General features: G+C 41.6%; 2 protein-coding genes across 5 annotated transcripts in view; both read left to right on the forward strand.

Moving 5' to 3' along the window:
• Nucleotides 1-33: 33 nt before the first annotated feature.
• Nucleotides 34-10,750, forward strand: kansl3 (KAT8 regulatory NSL complex subunit 3). Of its 4 annotated transcripts, XM_014030774.1 has the most exons (20): nt 34-1,007; nt 1,184-1,354; nt 1,471-1,561; nt 1,843-2,028; nt 2,127-2,255; nt 2,366-2,482; nt 2,590-2,688; nt 2,845-2,916; nt 3,002-3,076; nt 3,189-3,346; nt 3,954-4,017; nt 4,116-4,304; nt 4,645-4,801; nt 5,389-5,574; nt 7,116-7,203; nt 7,426-7,553; nt 7,944-8,050; nt 8,400-8,598; nt 9,486-9,604; nt 10,153-10,750. In XM_014030774.1, exons 1-20 carry the CDS (start codon nt 709-711, stop codon nt 10,159-10,161), a joined length of 2,643 nt encoding a protein of 880 aa, XP_013886228.1. In that variant the 5' UTR covers nt 34-708; the 3' UTR covers nt 10,162-10,750. The 4 variants fall into 4 exon arrangements, with proteins under 4 accessions (XP_013886228.1, XP_013886225.1, XP_013886227.1 ...); XM_014030771.1 differs by lacking the exons at nt 9,486-9,604; nt 10,153-10,750 and adding an exon at nt 5,064-5,141 and having other exon boundaries at nt 8,400-9,226; XM_014030773.1 differs by lacking the exons at nt 7,426-7,553; nt 9,486-9,604; nt 10,153-10,750 and adding an exon at nt 5,064-5,141 and having other exon boundaries at nt 8,400-8,491.
• Nucleotides 10,751-12,264: 1,514 nt separating this feature from the next.
• The window catches only part of bmp1a (bone morphogenetic protein 1a), a 34,331-nt gene continuing 23,553 nt past the window's right edge, over nt 12,265-23,042 (forward strand). Inside the window, exons 1-3 of the mRNA XM_014030778.1 lie at nt 12,265-12,448; nt 12,564-12,948; nt 22,225-22,338. Coding sequence (XP_013886232.1) covers nt 12,801-12,948; nt 22,225-22,338 — 262 coding nt within the window. The 5' untranslated portion in view covers nt 12,265-12,448; nt 12,564-12,800. The remainder of the gene's footprint in view (nt 12,449-12,563; nt 12,949-22,224; nt 22,339-23,042) is intronic.

The following is a 23,042-nucleotide window of genomic DNA, read 5'->3' on the forward strand; positions in this document are numbered from 1 at the left end:
ACACACACACACACACACACACACACACACACACACACACACACACACACACACACACACACACACACAATATATTTTTCTTATTTTCTTTACATAGTTATTTTCTTGTTCAGTCTGATAATGGTAAATGTTTTAACAGTTCATTGAAGTCAGTCCTGCTGTAGGCCTAACTACTAGCTAGTAAATACGATTAATTAAATAAAACTGACAAAATGAAATATCACTGTTGACATATTTTGGTCCAGAACAGTCAGCTAATGCTTCACAATAGCAAAAAAATTTGGATTTTCAAAACTTACCGGCGGAAAAAACTTCGGAAACATTGAAAATGAACTGCGCTCAATGAAGCCTCTCGCTCTGTTTGGAACTATTTGAGGCTCCATGAACCACGTGACTTCCGCATTCCATTCTTTCTATGGAAGCCAATGGGAGTGTCGCAACTCTCTTTCTATAGGGCTCTGATTATGACTACATACATGTTTGTACAAGCATGTGCATTTCATTGATCATTATTATTGTAAGAGTTGAACAAGTAATCAAATAGACATCGATCAAAATCATTTCCAAATAGTGTAATCAAAATGGTCAGACTTTTAATATCACCTGCAATAAGTTCTCGCAGGTTTGAATCATTTTTTGAGCCATTTTACTGTTTGAAAAGTGAATCGAGGGAGGAAAAACTCAGCAGCCACGTTGTCATATTTTGACATGTATTGGATATTCTTTTGTTTCTCCCAGCTTGGCCTGATTCCCACAATTTTCTGCAGTCTTGCGGGCCTTTTGAGGCCCAGGGAAAGCATGCATCGTGGCGAGAAAGACTTGCAGGCAGCTGCGCGCAAGATGGGTACATCTTTACTTTTCCAGCTGTCTGCATACGAGCGGGACCTAGATTTGGTATGCCTGGATCACAGCTATGCCAAACCATGGAACGCTCACCCAGATGCCAGCAGCGCTCGGCCTACAAGGACCCTGTTTGTGACGCCACGTCGCCAACCTGAACCTTCGTCGTGAGTATAAAAGCCTCTAAACTCGACAATCAAGTAAACGTCAGACTATTTATCATGTTGTTAGCCTCCATTTTTGATATCTGCCTGCTGAAAATTTGTCATTATAAGTTAGGTTAAATTATTTTCAAATGTTACAGTAATTTGAAGGGTGTTTGCTTTTTGTTTGTTTCACACAGAGACTCAGAATCTCAAATAGACATAGAAACGGTCACACCAACACCTATTCCTCTATACGACAACCAGAAAGCTCTCAGTGTGATGAAGGAATGCGAGCGGCACGTTCTATTTGCTCGAACCGCTGCCGAGAGCCCCCCGCCCCCCGAGGACTGGGAGGAACATATAAACAAGTAATCAAACACGTGGACTGACTCTCTCATAAATAGTAACAATATATGTGACACTGCTTGTGATAAACCTCCCAGCTTCAGTGTGCTGTTTTGCGATTTTGTTTATGCATTTTCAGGACGGGATGGTCTGTGGTGCAGAACAAACTGTTCAACAAAGTCCTTAAAGCTCTTCAAGCTGAAAGACTAGCACGTCTGGCCAATGAAAACGTAACGTTTTTATTATTAGTGTGATTTTATTCGTTTTAATTTAGTTTGTATTCTCAAACATTGCCAGTTGTTTGGACATATATCAGTTTAAAATCACATGTTTTGGCAGAGCTAATGTATGTGGATGGTGTAACCATGTGGTTGCTTTTTCCTGTTGGATTATATAATCCCCTTAAATGAATTTTACAGTGAAAGTAAAACCACTTTGTAGGAGATTTTTTTGGTGAAAACCTCTCAAGTAAGACAGCAGGCGAGTACTAACAGTGTTCTCCTTTCCTTAGGCTTGCAATGAACCCATTTTGCGGCGAATAGCGGTGGATAAGTGTGCCAGGAAGGTACGACACGCACTCGCCAGCGTGAACTGGGACGCCAAACTGACGCAGTGGTTACACACGACTCTGATCGAGTCTTTAAGCCTTGCCATGCTTGCTGCGTACTTGGATGTGCTGCAGACACTCAAGAGCAAGGTGTGATCTCAGAAACTGAATGACAATATCTGCGTGTTCAAAGGCTTGGGTGTTTTTGTTTTATTTTAATTATCGCTATCCCGTGTTTGTCTGGAAAGCTGCCCTCGCTGATCGACAGAATGTTGCTGCCCTCTGCGAAGACTGGAGCTCCGAGCGCAGAGGCTTTGTCGCTGCTCCTGAAACGTCCTTGGGACCCGGCTGTCGGAGTACTGTCGCAAAACAAACCGGTAAAAGCCTACACTTTAAAAAAAAATAATTAATTTCAACTTTTTGTGTTTCTCTCCACAAGATCTTTGTTTCAAACTTCATATTCCTGTCTGTACTTCTGCACATTCAGAGCAAACTTCCCGGGTCCCCTCTCATCCTCATTGCTCCATCCAGCCCGACTAACCCTGCTCTCTCCACCTCACGGCGGATGAGATTTTGGCAGTCGCAGCTCTCCTGCTTAGGAAAGGTCTGAAACCTCACTCAGTCAAATATTTATCATACGTCATCAGTATTGTACAAGACTTTTTCCTTTTTGTCTGAGATACAAGTTCAGGAGCTCTGTTTGTACGTCAGGTGATCCCAGTGCACACGCATGTGAACAGTGGAGCCAACGTGGGAATCTCGCAGTGTTTGGAGCACATGTTGGGGACGGTCAGAGCCAAAGTCATGGAGGTAAGATATTCTAGTTTTATTATAATAATCATTTCTCCAGATCAGATTTATTTTAATAGGAATGTGGAATATTTCAGTATATTACAGTACGTTATGTTGAATTTCATATTTGTTTTTGCAGCTATGCTAATATTATATTAAAAAACATTTCAACAGGTTCACAGTCACTTCCCACACAAACCCATCGTCCTGGTTGGCTGGAACGCTGGTGCTCTTATCGCGTGTCATGTAAGCCTTATCAAAGAGTTTAATGTAAGCTTAAAAAACACATGGATAAAAAATACGTGATTAACCTGATACTTTTTTATTTTAGGTATCTCTTGTGGAATATCTGACTGCGGTGGTGTGTCTCGGCTTCCCTCTGCTAACAGTTAATGGGCCAAGAGGGGTAAGAAAGAAGCTTTACACACTTAAAAAGAATTTAGAATTTTTTTATTTTTTTGGGCAGAAAAATGTCAGTGTTCACAGTTAATATTTAGTGCCGTGTTACTGGTTTGCAGGATGTGGATGACCCACTGCTGGACATGAAGACCCCCGTGCTGTTTGTGGTGGGACAGAACGCTCTGCAGTGCACTACGGACGGCATGGAGGAGTTCAGGGAGAAGCTGAGGGCAGACAACAGCATGGTGGTGGTGGGAGGAGCAGACGACAACCTCAGGTCGGTCTTAGATCTTAAAGGGTAAAATATGGATACTTCAACTCAACAGCAGCTGTTAGATTCATGAAGAGCTTGTAGCGTTATGAACGTCATATCAGAGCACGCAGCCTCCTTGTAACCTCTTATTTTGCACTTTAAAACTGGGATTATCGCAGCTTAGTGGCTCATTTTTGTGTGAACATATAGACTCAGAATAAAGAGGTGAATTTCATTTGTCTCATAGTTAACACAGAGTTAAATATCATGTGATGCTGGCATATGTGTAAGTAAGTCTGTGCCACTTGTGCTTGGTCTGTCAATCACAAATGGAGCAAACAGCTGCAACAAAACATTTATTTATTTTATTTTTTGTGAAGATTATTCAGTGAGTCATGCATTGCATGTTTGTGCATGCAAGCTTTTGGAGTGATGTTCTAGCTTTCCCTTCACTGAATAAACCACATTGTTCAGAGCCCTCATAGTATGGGAGCGATACAATCTGAGTCTAAATTGTCCTATTTTATCTGAGGCAGAGAGATGAGTAACACTGAGAGGCTGCACCTTTGGTTTCACTTCTGTTTGTCCCATGTTGAACTGTGTTGAGTTTTAACACAGAAATCCTCCACAGAATCAACTCAGCAAAGATGAAATCAGAAGGACTAACACAGTCAATGGTGGATCGCTGCGTTCAGGTAATTGAAAATAATAATTTTCTACAGTGTATTTCTCATTTGTTGGTGTGATTCTTATATACATTAATTTTTTTTAAATTTAATTTAATTTTTTTTAGGATGAGATAGCTGACTTCTTGTCGGGTGTCCTAACTCGGGCGGAGGGCCACAGTCATGGTTCAGGAGAGATGAGAGACTTGGACACAGAGAAGAAGAAAAGGCCTCGGCGAGAGCTTCCCTTTGATGTGGAGAGAGGGCGACCTTCGTCTCCGGCGCTTCGAGTTCCCATCTCACCCTCTGGTTCGGAGGTGAGGAAAAAAACTATAAATAAGCCATTTAAAAGAAAAATGCTTCAAAGCTGTCTTTTTAATAATTGTATCAGTGTTTTTTAATTTAACTTTAATATAATGTAAAATCTGTCATTCAAACTATTTGAATTACTAAGAATTTTTTTTGCATCGGCTCATTTGTTTCTCATGATTTTAATGGGAATGTTTAGTTTACTACACATTGATCCAAATGTTCTGTCTATTACAGTTTTGAATTGGTGCTTCAAAAACACTGTACTTTATTACAGCTGTGTTCAGGTACAAAACACCGCACTGTAATTATAAACTCAAGTGTTCCTCCTTAATTATTTTTCCTCAGGATCTGTCGAGCGTCTGTAGCAGCCCCACATCAAGCCCCAAACCCAAGACCACGGGTCTGTCGCCGGCCCAAAAGTCCAGTCTGATCACCGCTACGCAGCTCCTCAAAACTCACATGCAGCGCTCGGGCACTGTTCTCACTCACAAGCAGGCTCAAGGTTAGTTAACAGTCTTACTTATTACTGCGGCCTTTGCTCCTTTTGTGTTTTTTAACTTTGTGAGTTATTCACTTCAGCTCCTGAACTTTTCACAAAATGTGTGAGCTGAGCAGGTGGGGTGGTATAAGAGATGTGGTGGGGGAAAAAAACCACGTCTCAGCATCTGATGGGATGAGATGGAACGTGACTGAAATGCTTTCCTCTTGTCTCTTCTTCTACGACTTTCCTTTCTGGCTTTTTTTTTCTCCCCAATTCATTCCAGCTCAGTTTGCTGCTTTCATGAAACAAAACATGCTTGTGAGGAAAAACCTTCCTCCTGGCACTCCTCCTTGTATCTTTGGTAAGTGTCTGTCCCTCATCCATGCTTTTCTTTCCTCTTTCCTTTTTCTCTCATTTCTTTGTTTTCACAACTTTGAATTTAATTAATTTACCAAATTATAAAAAGCTTTTGTATTATTACATACATTAAGTCATAGACAATGGAACGTTGATTAATTAAATTAATGAAATATCAAAAAATAATAAAACACCACAGGCTCAAGTCATGTGTTATTGTGTGCATGTGTGTCCTCGTGCCTGTGGTGCAGTGCCAGTCAGCGGTGATCAGATGGAAGGCCTGGACAGAGATGAAGTGCGCCCTCATGGCAAAAGGAGGCAGACGCCCAGCCCCACGCCGAGCAAAGTGTCCAAGAAGGCAAAGATCAAAGTCACTATCGTTTCCCAGAGCGAGTCGGCAGGAAGCACCATCAACCCTGCTGAGTATACAAAACCAGGTAATCTTCTGCACTCACACGTGATTCATTAGAAACTTTCAAGTGGGAATATCCCAACATGCGAAGCAATGAGGCCACAGACGTTACAAAAGTCTTAAAAGCAGGGTTGACTAAATAAATATCCAACATGTAATTAATGTTGGTGACATTTTTTATATTTAGCTGAATGCTGATGGTAGTTGATGCATCTGTTTTACATTAAAAAGCCCAGCATGTATTTCAGCATGGTAGAGTGGAGAGTTGACCTTTTAACTATATTTTATTGTGTGAACAGGAAAGCTCGTGGTTCATATTAAAGGTGGAATCTAATCTGCCACTGTTGGGAGACTAGTTGGTTGTGAGAAAATTGAGGAAAAAAACGTGAATTTTTTGTTGCAGTCTCACTAAATTATCAATAACTTAACAACAAGAGGCCAGGTTTTTTTTTTTTTAAATCACGGCCTGTTTTTTTGTTCTCAGTTTGCAAAACTGCATTCTTCACTGTGCCCACTGTTTTGATGCCCACCTCGGCTCATTTTGCACACAACTTGGCATCTCCCCCCACATTTATTATTTAATCTGCTGTAATACATTTTAGAAATCGAGACAGGCTGACTTGAACCAGTTTTTTTTAATGCATAATGAGCATTTGTAATCAGCGTGGGTTTTAGACCACAACATGTTTTCTGTCGAAGAAGAGCAGGTGCAGGGGTCAAAATGCAGCTCTGTGGACACCCACAAAAAGTTTGTGCCTATTTCAAGAGGAAAAAATGATGCGCAAATTCTTTGAACTTGTTCAAAACTCAAGTACCAGGACAGCTCACCTCTAACTTGTACGAAAGTTGAGAGCCAAATAAGTTGTTATTTAGGAGACCCCATCTGAACGCTGTTCAGCAGCTGTTGACAGTCCAATAATAATAATCCAGTAGTTCAGTAATAATAATAACACCTCCTTAACTTCTTTGATTTCCCCAAAAAGCATCTGTTAGGAAGATTTCAGCCACTGTTTTTATTCTTGATGATAAACCTGCTGCCACCATTACCTCTGGTATTTCAGATAGTGGGGTGATTTTTTTCAAGTGTCCTCAGTAGCAATTAAATTCAAGTTTGTGTTTCTCAACCACAGAAAACACAACAAAAACAATTTTCAGAATAAATATCAAGTTTATTTAATATGATCTGTTCCAGTGATATCATTTGTATGAAATGTAGTTCGGAAATTTCTATCAGTGTCTTCAAAAACATGTTTGTTTTTTTTCATGACCCAAATGAACGGATGATGTTTGGGCTTTCCCAGATAGATAACATACCAGTAAGGAGACAGGAGTTTTGAATAGTTTTCATTCAGATCTCCAGATGAAATGTGAGACTTTACTGTTGTTTGGTTTGCAGTACTTCAAAAATGGGGGGGATGCTAAAAAAAAGAGTGCTTGACTATCTATGTTTGGCCCTCTTCACAAAAGTTATTTATATATAAAAACACAAGTTTATGTATATATATATTTTTAATTAACCTCAAGACGTAATAACTGATTATGCTGTTGTTGTGCTCATTGATGCAGTGGGTGTCTCTGGCAAACCATTATCTGTGGCAATGGGACAAACAGTGGCTGGTGCCAAGGAGCTTTCTGGACTTCTGACAGGCCAGCAGTAAGCTTGCCCACTCTTGCTACACACACACATTACGTGTACAGCACACAAAGCCCTGTTCCTACTACACCCACATCTACACCCAGCCTGTTGGACAGAAATGTGTCTGGTGCAGAGGGATTGATGAGTGGTGATACTCAGAGTTTAGGATCTGAATAGTGGTCAAACAGGACTTTTTGGGGGCAGCTCCTGAGTAGACTGGTGGTATGTGTGTCACTGCAGGTCTGGTAGTCTCTCAGAGGTGTCTGGTGCCCTGTCCCCAGGCTCCAGCTCATTCAGCAGCGTGCAGCCTTGTATGGTGTCGGTGTCCTCCACACCAGTCCAGGTGCAAGCTCCAGCTACTGCCCAAGGTACCTCTGTCTCGTCCTGCTTTGCACGCTTGTTTGTACTAAACTGTGCAAATGATCTCGGTCCAGCAGCTTCAACACACAGAGCTGTTCCGTCTGCCTTATTGAGCGGGATTCAGGTTCTGAACTCTGGATCAAAAACAACATATTTCAGCAAACATCATCATTGATCACCTCTTGCGCCATTGCTGCTTTCCACTGATCTAATCCTTTACCTTTGGACATGGTTTTGTGCTTACCTGTGTTTGTAGTGTGGGTCCAGTTAGTGTAGACCTCTGCAGGGTTTAATTCAGGGAGCATTTTAAGAAAGTAGAGGTTTTGTTGAATTTCACTCAAATTTCAACTTCACTAATTTGCTGTCTGTTTTCTTTTTGTTTTGTTTGGTTTCTGCAGCACCTTCAGCAAGCAGTCTTCTGCAAGGTCTAAGTTTCAGTCTTCAGGAGATCGTGACCAAAGCTCCTAACTTACCATCCACAGCAACAAATGCAGGCAGCACCCAGGTACTCCAGCAGAACACGATTCATTTATGTGCTTGGCTCAAGTTTATTCTGCTGGGCCGAGCCGGGCCTAACAGTGCAAAAATGCCTACAGAGACAAACGAGACAACCAACAATTTATTTTCTCACTCACACCTTTGGACAATTACAAATTAGTCTAACATGCATATTTTTAGTCTGTGGGAAAAAAACCTCACACATGCACAGAGAAAACATGCAAACTCCACTCAGAAAGGTGGAGTTTACATGGATTTTATTTGAATAAAAACTAAAAGTATGAGCACTCTGCTTCTTACGTTTCTAAGAAAGTCTTCAATTATTGTTTTTTTTTTTTTTTTCCCTCCACCTACAGGCGCTTTGTGGTAAGTCTCAGGATCCGGTCCTGAGCTCGGTCGGCACCAGCGGCAGCACTCTGCTCCGGACAGTGCCTGTGGTCACCGCAGGGGGAGTCGCCAAAACCACAGCCATCCATCAGCTGCTCACCAACGGCGGGCTGGCCAAACTGGCCAGCAGCTTGCCCGGCTTGGCTCACATCACTAATCAGACCGCTGGTATGTGTCGAACTGCCAAACCGCGACGGCCTCGTTGAGCGTCCGCGCCTCATTCGTGCTTCGTTTAGGAAACAGTAGCTCGGCACGTCTGTAGGTCAGGGAGGATTTCTGTGTTAGAGGAAGGCCGAGGACCACCCTGTTTGGAGAGCACTCGCCTGGACGAACCAAACGGGCGTACAGTTTGCTGGGTCAGATGTGCAGCTGTTTAACATCGGAGGCATTAGCATGTTTTGTTTTCATGTCTACAAAAAGCCATATGAGAGAAACTCAGTTTGAAAATCTCATCTAAGTTGGACACATGTTTATGTGGAAAGAAATGCAATTATAAAGCAGAACTGTGAAGTCATTTGATTCTGAAGAATGAAGGTAATGTTAAATGAGTTGGCCTAATTTGTAATAAAACACTGCTTTCTTTGTTAGTTGTGTTTTTTTTTATAACTGCCATTGCATGTTTTGTTTGACCTCTTCATTTTGTAAGTTGTAAAGTTTTTTTTTTAATCACCTGCTTAAATCTCCATGAACATAAACAAGATCTCTTGAAGATTCTTGTTGCAACATTAACATTTCTACATAGCATTATTCAACATGTGTTCATGCTGTTAAAATAAAGACTGGAATCAAACTCGTTCATTGTTTCTTGTTTTGTTTTTGTCTTCAGTTTTGCTCTGTCCATCTGAACGGTCTTTGCATTTTTCCTTACGCCAGCTTCTGAAAATTAATGTTCACCATTCAGCACCCTGCTTCTGTTCGAATCTGCCAAATTAACAAACTTTCATGACATCAAGCTAAAGTTTGTGGCTAGATTCTTCCTTTTATTTATTTATTTTATATATAGGCTCATCTAGTTTTGTTGCTGTTGAGCATTTATTTTGTTTCTGTGTTGTTAGGGGGACAGAAAGCACCGGGCTCTATAACGGTGACCCTTCGAGGAGCACAGCCGAGTCGAGCAGTGTCTCTCAGCCAAGCTGGGGAAAATGTGGCAGCAGCTCCAACAAATGAGCCCAAGGTGTGTCATGTCACCGTCTAAGACACAGTTTACTTGGAGCTTGTTTTTTTCTAACATTTTAGCACAAATTGGCTTCTTTCTGTCTCGTTTTGGCAGCTTGTTAGTGTCCTCGTTGACTGGTTGTAAACACTAGCGGCTGATCAATAATCCAACCTTGAACAACTTGTCATGGTGTTATGCAAACTAATGTGCAATTTTGGTGTATAAATAAACGGTTGGTGCATCCACTGAGCATTTAGAAGTACCTTTAAGTGGAAATAAGTTCAATTATCTAATCACTGCTTTTCATGGGGAATTACAATAACAAATTACAGCAAATTCAGTGAAGGTCAAAGGTAGATGCAGTGTTTTAATAGCCAATCCACTAAGATGTCAGTGGCTGAAAATATTCTACTTGTGATGATTCTGGATGTAGGTGAAAAATGTTAATTTCCCATTAGGTTATATTAGTAGAAAGTTCCTAACAAATGAACAAAAATAGCTTTGCCTTTTAATTTGACTGTGCCCTTTTACAGCCATAAATTCCCTGTCTCCTTGTGGAGCTGCAGAGCGTCTGATGTGAGATGGTGCAGTGTGTCGGCGGTGGCGTGGAGCCTTGGATGAGACTCGGATCTCTCTGCAGCAAAGGACACACAAAGACCACAAGACTCAAAGCTGACCCTCCAGGGAGACGGCAGGAGGAGCATGGAAGAGTGCTGCTGCTCAACGCTCAGATTCTGTTACTTAAATCTCCTCTTTGACTTTTACCACTCCTGCATTCAGACAAACAAATCAACAAGGTCCGTTCATTTTCTCTGCAGGAGATTATTTCGTGAACGTAAACAAACTACTTGAAAAAGAGCTCCTGCCAAGAAGGAAGAAAGACAAACGTGCCAAATTTGGTGACGGCCTCAAATCTTCCTTTATAAAGAAACAACTTTTGACTGTTACGTCGTTGTCTTCTCACTAATGTCCCATTTAGCCTATAAATGTTATTAACCAGTCAGTTAGTGATTCATTTAGTTGTCACAGCTACATTTCAGAACATCTCCATGTTTCTTACTTAATTTCAGTGGTTAAAGTTACACTGTGAAGTTTGATTTTACTTTTATATCTTCACCTGATTCTGTGCCTAAAATCTGCCAATAAAGCTTGTTTAAACCTTAATAAATCACATTGTAATACTGTGACAGGTACATTATTAAAGCTGCTTCTGTGAATGACTCATAACATCCACGCTTTAATGTTTACCACATATGCACGCTCTAATTGTTTACATTTTGTAAGTGCTACTCGTTTAAAGTAAACGTGGTCCTCTTACCCGATTGCATTTGCTTTGCTAGTTTAAATATTTGTTTCTTTGTGTTTAACCCTAATGCAGGCTAGGCACATACTGTTTATAGAGGCTGTGGAAATGCAGCTCGCTCATTACAGCAGATTTCCTGTCTTCAGTTCCACAGAAGTAGCAGATAGGATCAAAAATGTTTTTATTTTTATTTATTTATTTTTTTGTGAACAGGAGCAGCATAATCTGCATTTCCTACCATCATCAGCACCTGATAAGGTTTTAGTAAACAGTTTGGGAATTTTCTTGCCGTCTCCACAACACTTCAGTTTGTATTTTTTCCTGGCCCTCCAAGTGTTTACAGGCAGCAGAGTGATGAGTTCTTTGGCTGGAAATTAGTTTCAGTTATGGTAAAAACGTCTAAAATTAACCCTATTTTTCAATATTTATGATAGACTCTACAAATCCTACAAATTATAACTTGAATAAAATGCATTTAGAATATTTTTCTAATTAATACAATGAAATCATATATTTTAGACTACATTTATGAATATAGGTCTCTGCTTTGCCTTATGCACCTAAAAGCTTTAGTACAGAAAAGACGAGCTAAATGTCACACAATAGGTTAAAATTTCAAGTCAACGTGAGTTTATGCTTTTAATTGGAGACACAATCAGGGTTATTTTAATTTTACTCCAGTTTTATTTGTCCCCAGGTTTTCCCCGCTGATTATGTTGGGACAAACTTTTATTACTTTTTGTAATATTTTTAACTACTTGCAAATTAGAAATTAGGGCATGGAATATAAATAAAATGAAAATAGCTTCATTGTCATGAATTATCAATCAAAGGAGATATCTATTATCTTGTTTTCTCTTTAAGCCATGGCTATTAAAATAAACTGCTGGTGGGGGGGGGGGGGGGCCCAGTTATTCAAAGACAACAGTTGTTGATACTGGATTACTGGGCAGGAATGAAACTGTCTGTCCTGTGAGGGGTGCACCTTTTTTTTCAGGGGTGGTCATTGACCCCCCATGGCCTGCTCTTGGTGGCGCCCCTGCATCCAGTGTTTAGTGGCTCCTGAGTTCAAAACGATACAGAAAAACAAACACTTATAAGGGCAAAAACATTATTGCTTCTCTTTTGGTGGCGGGTTAATTAAAAAAAAAAGCTCAATCCTAACAGTTGTGATAGGCTACCACTCATTTTTATTATCATTTTGTGTGTTATGTTCGTAAATGGGCCGGCAGGTGGCGCGCTGCTGACAGCAGCAGACTCCTGAAGTTTAAAAAAAAAAAAAAGCCTGGCAGGTCAAACAAGTATGAGCGCGTGCGCGTGCGATGGCGCGAGTGGGCGGCTGGTGCCGACTCGTGCGCACGTGTGACTAATTGCATGCGTGCGTAGCTTGAGGGGTCACGTCAAGAGCGTCGAGGCTGAAGTCAACACGAAGGAGAGAGTTGGACCAAAACTTTACTTAAAGTAGAAAAAAAAAGAAACAAAACTTTAAAAACAGTTTTCTGTGTTTTAACCCCTGGTGTATAGCTAAATATGATAATGTCCCTTTATATTTCTGCTCGGTTAGTGACTGGAGCTTATTTAATTATAAAACCCTGTAAAACACACACACAGTGACTGAAAAACGAGGAGCATTTTTAAAGTTTCTCTCTCTCTCTCTCTCTCTCTGCTCTGAAGTGGAGCTCCAGCTGGAGGAGAGAATTCAGCCCCCAGAGAGTCGAGGAGACACCGGAGAGAGGCTGCATTTAAAACCCGCCCTCCGGCTGCCTCTCATCCTCCCCCCTTTAAACAAAAATCCTCCCATTTTCTCTCTCACTGTGCCTCTCTCCCCTCTCTCTGTCTGTCTTTCTGTCCCTCTCTCTCTCTTCCTTTACCTTTATCCCTTTCGCTCTCCCCCCCCCCCAAGCCACAAACATGGATCTGTCGGCGAGCTCTTTGCTTCTTCTATCATGTCTCCTCGGTGTGGTTCTGGCGCTGGATTTGGAGGCTGTGGATCCGGGCTACTACGTGGAGTCCGCTGCCACATCAGAGGCGATCGACTACAAGGATCCCTGTAAAGCTGGTGAGATTTATTTATCTCCCCCCTCTTCTCCCGGTGTGTGTGTGTGTGGGGGGGGGGGGGGGGGTGTCACCTCCTCGCCTCTGTGGAGGCTGAATCTGTGCACACAGGGATGACAGCACTGGTGGATGTAGTTTTATGAACAGGACCGAGAGAACATTGTGTGCGATTGTTTTGCAAGTGGCATAGTTTGTGTGTATGTGTGTGCTTTTTCCCCCTGCAGTTTGAAACATTTGAAGCCCAGAGTGTGTGTGTCTCTGTGTGTGTGTGTGTGTGACTGCAAAGATGAAAACACAGATGAAAAGCCTCCAGTGTGCATTTCTCCCACCAGAGGAAAAGTTTTCACTCCAGTTCTTGTTGGGGGGGGGGGGGGGGGGGAAGTTGCAAAATTTGCATTTTGTGTGGAGTTATTAGGAAAGTGGCTCCAGTTTAATATTAAGATTTTTCTCCTTTTATGAGGCTTTTATTTTAAAAATATTTATTATTTTTTGCCTTCACATAGCCAGTGTAAAAAAAAAAAGAAGTAGAAGAAGTGGAGGAGGGGAGAGTACTGTGGAGATTAAACAAATGTGATTCTGCTGAGTGATTCATGAATCCATGAATATGTTTGTTCGTCTCCACGCATCAACATACTCTGTTTAGTGTAATCTGAACGCATTGTCTTTCCAAATCCCCTTCAGGGGCATTTTGAGCAGATTTGCTTTTCCATCTGGTAAAAGTATTCAGGTTAGGGACACAAAGCTGGCTTCAGCCAACAAAAAAAAAAAAGAAAAGACCTCTGATGTCCTGGAAGTGGTTCCCAGTTAGGATTTGACCGTTTTCTTGATGTTATAAACATTTTTTCCTTCCCCCTCATCGTCTCTGAGTCATAAATGTGTTTCTTGTTGTTGTGACTGAGCGTAAACTCAACAAAGGTCAGGCTGCAGATGAAGTGTCTCATGGACAAATTGTTGGGATGTTGTTGCTCTGTTTATGTTGAGTCAATTCAAGTGGCCACCAAAACGAAGCACTCACTGGATGTTAAGTGACATTGGATGTTTCGAAGTGTTCCTCCTCTTGACGTGGTTTCTAATTAATTGTCGATATGGACCAGCCATGTCTCAGCAGGGACATTCCTACTCGATAATCACCGGCGTGGACGGTGTTTATCTTGGCAAGAACGTTATTGTTAATAGTAGTGTCCAGTTTGTGTGAGCTGTCATTTATTTATGGCTTCCTGTAGAGGGTGGGTGATGGTCTTGTCTCTATCCCCCAACTGTTTTATTACTTTTCTCCTCTATCGTCTCGCAGCAAAATGTCAAAGATGCTCCAGTTTTGTTTTCTTTACTGCAGACTTGACCATTCCTGGGTTATTGATTTTATTTCTCTCCTCTTCTTTTCCTCATTTGTCAGGCATATCGCTGAAATGAGTCTATTTGATCGCTTTTTATGGTTACAGGTCAGCGTTTTCATGTCCGCCAAATGGAAAATGCTCACAGGCTTTTGAAATTTAATACCACCTGGCTGTGTGAGGAGCTTGTTTCATCTTGTCAGCCCACCCCGTCTTTGTCAAATTCCCTAAGATGAGTAAAAATCAACATAAAGGTGAACGAATCAGGTGGTTTTAATAATAATAATTTGCAACACTTTCCTACCAAGTTGGGTATCAGTGGCTGGTTTATTTCATTTCACCCTGTATGGGTCGACGCTCCCTTAAATATCATGTTTACATTTGCAAAAGATTAAAGTAAATAACATCTGGTTGCGCGAGGGAGCGCACAAAGACTGAACTAATTCAATCTGTTCAGGAGTTAACCAGTGGAAAATTCCTCATTTTGCTGAACTCCAATCTTGGCAGCGTCCCAGGAAGTCATTTAAGACTCTAACAAGCGTCTAACATTAGGCCCTACTCATTTCCACAATTAAAAATGAATGAGAAGCAGGCGCGCTCGTCGTCCTCTCCGCACGAGAATCACAAAAAGTCATCGCCGGTTTGACAACGTCTCTCGGCTCCGAGCCGCAGACGTCACAATCTACTTGGCGCTCCTGTGACGGCTGCTCTCTGGAGTGCGCTGGAGCTTCGGTGCTGCAGACAGGTCAACCTCTGAACCCCAGACTTCTGCTGCAGTCTCCCCCTCCACTTCTGTTTCTCTCGGGTAGGCTCAAGCACCTTGCAGAAAGTCGATCGCTCGAGGAAGTGCACCGAGAGCGAGGCCGGTCACGCTCAGGGTTAGGTGAGTGCAGGGCCATTCATGGTTGATTGCACGGTTCAACGGAGACTTTGTCTCGATCGCCAGGATTCATTTGTTTCTGCCTAATGAGAGACCCTTCATGTCACTAAACCTTCAGATTAGTGAAACCACCGGTTTATCATCGCCTCTTCAGTCATCATCACAGTGAAGCTTTTACTTATTTCCACAAGTTTATCATCTTTCATTGTTTGAACCTCTGTAAATGGCAGCTGGAGACAGATGTGACTCATTATCCCCTCCTGTCCTCTGGTGCCACTGCGACTATTGAAATGCAGGATTGGGCCTTTAAGCAACACTTAATCAGATGTGTTTCTTTTGTCATGGAATGCAAGCAGCTGAGCCCAATGAGTTTGTTTAAACTTTTKTTTTTTTTTTTTTCCTTCTATTTCTTACATTACAGGACCCCCTGCCACTTCTCTGCCTGCAGGGTTCATATGATTAAGCTGATGCTTTGGCATGTTTGCAGCGAATTAGTGGGAACAATGTGTGTCGTCACAGCAAAGTAATAACTAATCTTGCATCACAATAAACCCAAGTTTGAAGAGCTGAACTGCTTGGCATTGGCTGATATGACCAATCAGTGCTCTGTAATCATGAGTTTCAAGGATTCAAGAGTTTATTGTCATTGTACAACACTCAGTGGTAGGGGCAGATTCCATTTAAAGTGCATACGAGGTAAAAAAAAAAAAAAAAAGAAAGAAAAAAGAAGGGACACCAGTGCTTGCATACATGCATCTTTCAAAAATATAAATGAATAAACAAATAAACAGCTCCCCAGCCCTGCTATAATAAATAAATAAGTAAATAGATAAGTAGTAAGTAGGTAGCCACAGTAATTATGTTGTAAACATTTGACAGAGATATTTCTCAACAGCCCTGTAAATTCAGAAGTCTTATATCCTGGGGGTATAGGCTGTTGGCTAGTCTTTTAGTCCGGCTCTGTAGGGACCTGTACCTTCTACCTGAGGGTAGCCGTTGGAACAGGTGATGTGCAGGATGGTGGCAGTCGCACAGGATGTTCTGCACTCGCCGTAGACAGCATGTGGTGTAGATGGTTCCTATCACTGGGAGAGGCGCCCCAGTGATTTTCCCTGCTGTTTTCACCACACGCTGGAGTGCTTTGGAGGAGTTGGAGAACCACACCAGAAAGCCATATGTCAAAACACTGCTGATGGCGCAGTTGTAGAAGTTCACCATCAGCGGTCTAGACATGTGATAGCTCCTCAACTTCCTCAGCAAGAAAAGGCGTTGCTGGGCCTTTCCGACAGCGGAGGCAATGTGCGTGCCCCAGGACAGGTCCTCTGCTATGGTTACTCCCAAAACTTTAAAAGTGATGACCCTTTCCAGTGCGTCTGAACTGATGGAGAGGGGTCTGTGATGTTCTGGTTGTTTTTTTTCTAAAGTCCACAATCATTTCCTTGGTCTTTTTGGTGTTTAGAGCCAGGTTGTTGCTTTCACACCGTGAGGCCAGATGTTGCACCTCTGTCCTGTAGTCCCTCTTGTCTCCGTTGATGATAAGGCCGAGGACGGTGGTGTCGTCTGCAAACTTGACAATTAAGTTGAAGTGAGAAGAGGCAGAGCAGTCATGTGTGAACTGGGTGTAGAGCAGAGGGCTTAACACACACCCCTGGGGCGCGCCGGTGTTAATGGAAAGAGTGGAGGAGATGTTGTAACCCACTCTAACCCACTGTGTATGATTGGTAAGGAAGTCTACAGTCCAGTTGCACAGGGTGGTGTTAAACAGTCATTTTCAAAGTTTGGTTAATCGTTGCGTCATTTCTGCTCATTTAAAATACACTTTTCAGATATTTTCATGTCAATTTTTAAGTCATTGTCGGCCATGTTATTGATGGAGAGTTCTGGTAGGTTACTTCCAGATTACAACTTTTACTTTGGGTTTAATCTGTTTCAGAACCAAAAAATAGCCAAAATAGATTCAAAAGAAAGAAAGTAAGCGAACAATTCTGCAAGATGCTGCTAAATTATTCATCCTGGTGAAGAACTCGGATGCCACTCAACATTAAAAGAAGACAAATAATTAGCGAGCTGATGAATCGCGGGATGAAGTTCTGCTGGCAGTGTCTGTAATCAGCGGCAGGGATGAGCTGGGAAATCCAATCTGCTAATGGGCTTGATGGAGTGCGAGATGTTAAAGGTGAGGCGGCCCCCCACTGCCTGCCCTTTTCTAACTGAGGCCCGTTTTGGTTTTTGTCAGATGGAAGCTGCCGCGGGATGACAGCAACACGGTTCTGATTCCAGCTGAGGGTGAGAGGATGTCGGGCTTTATTAGAGAATAATTACTCACTCACAAGCTGATGTTTGTGACTTCGTCAGAGCCTCTCCTCTAATTAGACCATAGTTACCTTTTTAGAAAAGAGGAGTGCAGATACACACTTCTCTCTCCTCCTCTCTCCTGCCTCGGGCTCAAACTGTGGTGTGAGGAAATGTCAAGGTAAGCATTCTCTGAAGAAATAACAGCTGGTGTTGGTTTTAAAAGGAGAAAGGTGCCAAATTAACACAACAACAGCCCCACAGAAAACAACTCACCTTTCACAAGTTTACAATTATGCATTTATACTTCTGAGAAAGTTGTTCTCTGGTAAATTTAAGTTTTAAATGAAGCAGAATGTGCATCACTGCCGCCTCACAGAGTTGTCAAAGATCTTGTGCGATCTGGCAGCCCTCAGAGTATGCTTTGAGGATGACTCCCAGCTACTGCCACGTTACATTTGAGCTCTATGCAGGTTGGACAGTTGTTTTTGTGTTTGCTACAAAGCATTTGTTGCGGCAGCCATCTTGAATTGGGATACCTCTATTTGTTAATGTACATCCAGTGATTACTTTCACTTCCTGAGAATTTTGTTAAAATTTCCACTGCTTCATGAGATATTAATTTTTTTTTTTTTTTGCTAACAGACAGCAACACAAACACACTCTGGCAGGCATTTACATGATCGCCCACAGCCATGAAATGCGGTCGATCACAAACTGTGTCTCACTGGGCTGCGACTGTCTGAGACGAGCTGGTGAAAGGCTTTGTGAGAATGAGACGTGATGTTCAGATTTGTAAGCAGAACACTTTTACAACCAACCTTGGAAAACCTATAAAGTTTCCAGGAGCATGTTCACCCATAAATCGAGCTCCACGCTGACTTTATTTTGGCAGTGGTCACGTCATCAGATGACAGTCACATCAACAGACTTTTGTTACCAAACACAATCTGGAAGGCGGTGCCAGGGCATTGTGATGCATTCAAGGCTTTTATCACAGTCAGGCTTTTCCATCCCTCATCATTAGTCCAGTGAGGAAGGATTTTTTATGTCTCAGGGAGGAGCTGGTTGTGGTCTCCCATAGGAACTGGTCCTCCTAATATAGACTGCTATTAGTGTCTGTGCAGGCTTACTATTGATGTTGGTGCGGGTTTCAGTGGCAGATGTCACTGAAGCAGATTTATGGGAACGATTCAGGAGTTTTTGACCCTGGAGAGGTCAAAGATAGGCCATTACATAAATCAATTGGAGTAATATGATTGAGGTCTCATGTGTAATCTGACTGGGTATGATGAGTGGACTGAGACGAGGTGGGGATTATCATGGTTTAGATTAACTAAAAATAATCATTGGTGGGGGAGGTTGAAGTTATGTCAATTTTTTACCCAAACGTTTCAGCAAACATTATTTTTTATTAAATAAATCACTCAGATTTGTTGCACCGGCAGTTTATTCTCAATATTGTTGCTTTTTCTGTATTTAAAAAAAAGGATAAACCAACTAAACTGTTCTATCGTTGCTGATTATTCTCTAGTTGGACTTTTTAAAGCTGCCACTCGCAGCATCAAGGTGATGAATATTGTTTGGAAAACATACAGCGCTACAGTCTCTAGCGATCACTTGCCATCTGCCACATTTACTAGGTTTGTAATTTACGGCACAACACATCAATGTCACAGTGTTTGCACTCCATGGTGTTACAGAGCTCTGTGTCGAGTTTATCACATTTCTCCATAGCCTGGCCTCAATCCCAGCCTCCAAATGTGGACAAAAGGCTCCTAAAACTGTGTGTCTGTGGATAATTAAAGCCAGGAGACAAGGGGATTAATTTAAAATCCCTGTGAGTTTTTTTCCATAAACCTGCGGCGGCGTTTCTAAGACGACTTCTGCGCCCGGAGGAGGTGGGGGGTTGGGGGGTCCTAATGCCATCAGGCTGTGAATTTGTTCACTTCAAATTTCCAGTGCTGATTGGGAGCAGTGACTTCCTGGGATTTTGGTTACTCTTTGCACATAAAGTGGCAGAAACTATTAAAAAAAATAGTGTGGTTTTGTGGATAAAATAATTGCAAACAATATCTTACCTGTTGTAGATAGCTCCTTAAACAACCTCATTTTGGAGAACACATTTAATTCCAGTCAGTGTGATGTGCTAGTGGTTAGTTCAAACAGAGCTAAGACCAAAGTGGTTTAAAGGAGACATATCATGCTTTTTAAATCCTTGTTTTTCACATTTAAATCATTCAGTTGTGGTCTTTATAAAGTTGAACTGTAATGCTTTGGTCTGAATTCCTCCTTATTTTAACTTTACCAGCCCCTCTTTCACCCTTTTTCTTATGTGTGTCACAAAGCAGCTCGTTTTGATGCCGTTCCTTTAAATCCAAACAAGGCGCTTCACGCTCCGCCCCCCTCCAGCTTATAGACCGGATCATTCCAGTTTGATAGAGGGGTTTAACATCTTTTTAGCTGCGCAGAAATGTTTTATTTATAAATTGATTAAAGGATGTAAACAAGGGGGACAAGACTTGTCCATCCAGCCTTACATGTTGGAGCCAGAGTCTGACCCAGACCCTAACCGAGAGGAGAATGAAGACAACCAAATTGTAATTGGCGAGTCCAGACCTTATTTGGCAGTTCTGTTGCAAAATATCATAGAAACATTTCTGCACTCCTGGAGACTCCCAAGTACACAACAAAATGCATTTAACAGCTAAAAAAATGGATTTAATGTCGTAGTGGTTCATGCAAACTCTTATTTTACAAATTTTTACTTTGCTGTTAGTCTTTTTTTACACTGTTATTTTACAAAAATATGAGAAATATTGATGCAGGAAGTGCCCCAGGCTCCACAGATACTTTACAGCTAGCTGCTGCTAGTGCTTGCAAAAACACAGAATTCTATTAATATGACCACATGGTGCAAAACTGATGGTGGTGTAAAAGTGCAGGAAATAGTGTTTTCATAAATCACTGTGTTATTTTTGATATACGAGTTGTTTTAAGATGGCAGCAATCCACTTTGGTTTCGTAACTTGTCAAACTAGCTGTTAACTTGTCAATACAGCGTTATCTGCAACAGGTAAGATATTAAATGTTCATAAGATTTCTTTAAAACTCATCTTCAACCTATTTGTACTGTAATCTTTATGTTGTTTAGCATGCAGGAAGAATAATCTTTTGAACCTTTTGTGTAATAAAAATATTTCTACATCTTCAGATTCTTTATTATTTATTTGTCTTTAATATTTATTTATCTTTATTATTTATTTTTTATGTTTAGGACTTACGCAAAGCGCTTAGACTTCAAGTACTGTCTGTTCTTTTCAGCACTTCTCAGAATCTAATAAAAATGTTAAAACAAAAGACGTAATTTTGTGGCGAATCCATCCATCTTCTGCAGAACATCTGGTAGCGTCTCCGTATCAGTAATGTTTTTGCCAATAGCTGTCAGAGTGAACGTAGGCTGCGGAGCACTCTGGTTTGCGTCTCAGATTTGAACGAAACGATCCCTCTGACCTCTGGAATTCAAACGTGTCCTCGGTGCGTGCCTCGTCTTGCCTGGACTCATCTACACCTTTTCTTATTGCTGTTGTTAACCTCTAATCCTCCTCATCCTCCCGCTGCATCCTCTACAACTCACAGGGTGGAGAACGGGTCTGAGTCAACCCACGCTCGTCTCAGATTGTTTTAATCTTACTCCACTGGTGAAAAGGGATTTGAGCTATTTTTCCTCCTCCCTCTTTGTTTCTATTGTGCTCTTCTTCCTTTTCACATTTTTTTCTTGTTTTTTTCCCAGACCTCCGTGACTTTTTGTTATGAAAGCGCCTTAAGATAAAGTGTTGTTGTTGGCAGCTTAAAAAAACAGTGCTGTTTCAACAGTCACTATAAAACATATTTTTGGACATTATTAAAAATAATAAGACTGAAACTGTAAAGCAACTCACTAAACTATATTTAAAGACTGCTCTGGGTTTTTTTGACCCGTCATTGTCCTTTTCTGCTCAAAACTGTGGCACGATCAGAGGGGATACGTCTCCTTCCTCTCCCTCTCTTCCCTTTTCACTGTCATCTCCTGTTCAGAGATAAATTATGGTGCCACCCCTTTGCTATATCTCCCCCTCCCTCCACTGCTTCACATTACTCGATGACACCCCCCCCCCTCCCAATCCCCTCGAACTCCTGCATACACGCTGGGCCATAAATTCTGTAAACGTTCTGGTGTTAAAAGCCTGTAAAATCTGAGCACCCTGTCTCTGCGGGGAGAACTTCTAGCAAAAGGGACGTTTAGTAGGAAATCTAATGAAGCCCTTTCCTCATAAAATGTGACTGTTTGGTTCTTTTCCATCTCCTTGGCCTCATTAAAGGGCCGTTACTCGTTCAAGGTGCCCCATATTACTCCACGAAGTCCGTGTCAGCATCTTATTGTTTCAAATCGTAACTATCCAGGAGTGTCGGAGCGCACAATATAACCTCTGTTGTTGGTTAACGTTTGGACTGTAACTTTACCGTGCCAACAGACGGCAGGGTTACTGCACTACTTTATGACCCCTGTGTGATATACGTTGCCTTCTTTCTCCTCCTAAAACTGAACCGAGACACGCTTCTGCCCAACGACTCTATTTTTATTTCACGATGAGGAAAATGTAAACAGAGTCGAGTTCAGAGAGCGTACTTTCCGACGGTGCCTCGAGAGTTTGGACAGGTCTTGTGCCTCAGGCTGGTTATAAAAGTGATGCTTTAAATTGGCTTTGACCTTTCTGTGATTTTTCTTTTGTTTCAGCTGCCTTTCTGGGAGACATTGCTTTGGATGAAGAGGATCTGAAATCCTTTAAAGTGGACAGAATAATAGATTTGGCTCAGAGAACCGTGCAGACCCTTAATCACACAGAAACAGGTAATGACCACTACAACCTCCTTTAGAGAACCAAGGTAAAAAAAAAAAAGTTTTTAATTGTTTCTGTAAACCAAGTTTCCTCATGGTTTTCTTTTTTTTTCACTGAGAAAATTCTTCTGCATGAGGAGGACATTATCCTTACACCTCTCAGATCCCTCTCCACATAACAGTCTCTTTAAACAAGTGCCTCCAAAGCTGTGTTGTCAGTACTCTACTACACCTGTAAAGCCGTGTTTGAGAGTAATTGCTGGGCTTTGTGGAGCTGAATGTTGTTCCTCAATTGGAAGGTGCTTTTTAAACTCCAGCTGTGAGTCAGCAGGGACCTCACCGGTCTGTAAACTACAGGTGAGCAGGAACAGTTGGGTCAGGTACCCGTCTGTGTTTTTTTTTTTTTTACTTGAGTTATGTATATAAAAAACACTTTGTGAGGTTTAAAGATACATTGTATCTGATAGAATTTTGTCCATATTTCAGTATATTCACAGCAATACTGGGAGTGTAAATGTCACAATGTAGACTCACATTTAATGATTACTTTTGTAGACAGGAAACACAGACAGGATTCCATGCAACCTTCAGGTGAAAATGAAGACCCCAAACCCAGACCCAAACCAGTGGTTATTCCGAATGTTGCGGGTGTTTCGGAAAAACTGAGACGTTTATTTTCTAAACATGATGTCCCAGTAGCTTTCAAAGCCCAAAAC

Source organism: Austrofundulus limnaeus, unplaced genomic scaffold, assembly GCF_001266775.1.
Source record: "Austrofundulus limnaeus strain Quisiro unplaced genomic scaffold, Austrofundulus_limnaeus-1.0 Scaffold1116, whole genome shotgun sequence".
In the NCBI taxonomy this organism is placed as follows: Eukaryota; Metazoa; Chordata; class Actinopteri; order Cyprinodontiformes; family Rivulidae; genus Austrofundulus; species Austrofundulus limnaeus.

What these genes read in the sequence shown, in the direction of transcription:
- kansl3 (XM_014030774.1), top strand. Translation starts at nt 709, where the DNA reads ATGTATTGGATATTCTTTTGTTTCTCCCAGCTTGGCCTGATTCCCACA. An exon ending in AGCTCTCCTGCTTAGGAAAG is followed by an intron (nt 2,483 to 2,589) that starts GTCTGAAACCTC and finishes TTTGTACGTCAG; the next exon opens with GTGATCCCAGTGCACACGCA. An exon ending in GGAGCAGACGACAACCTCAG is followed by an intron (nt 3,347 to 3,953) that starts GTCGGTCTTAGA and finishes AATCCTCCACAG; the next exon opens with AATCAACTCAGCAAAGATGA.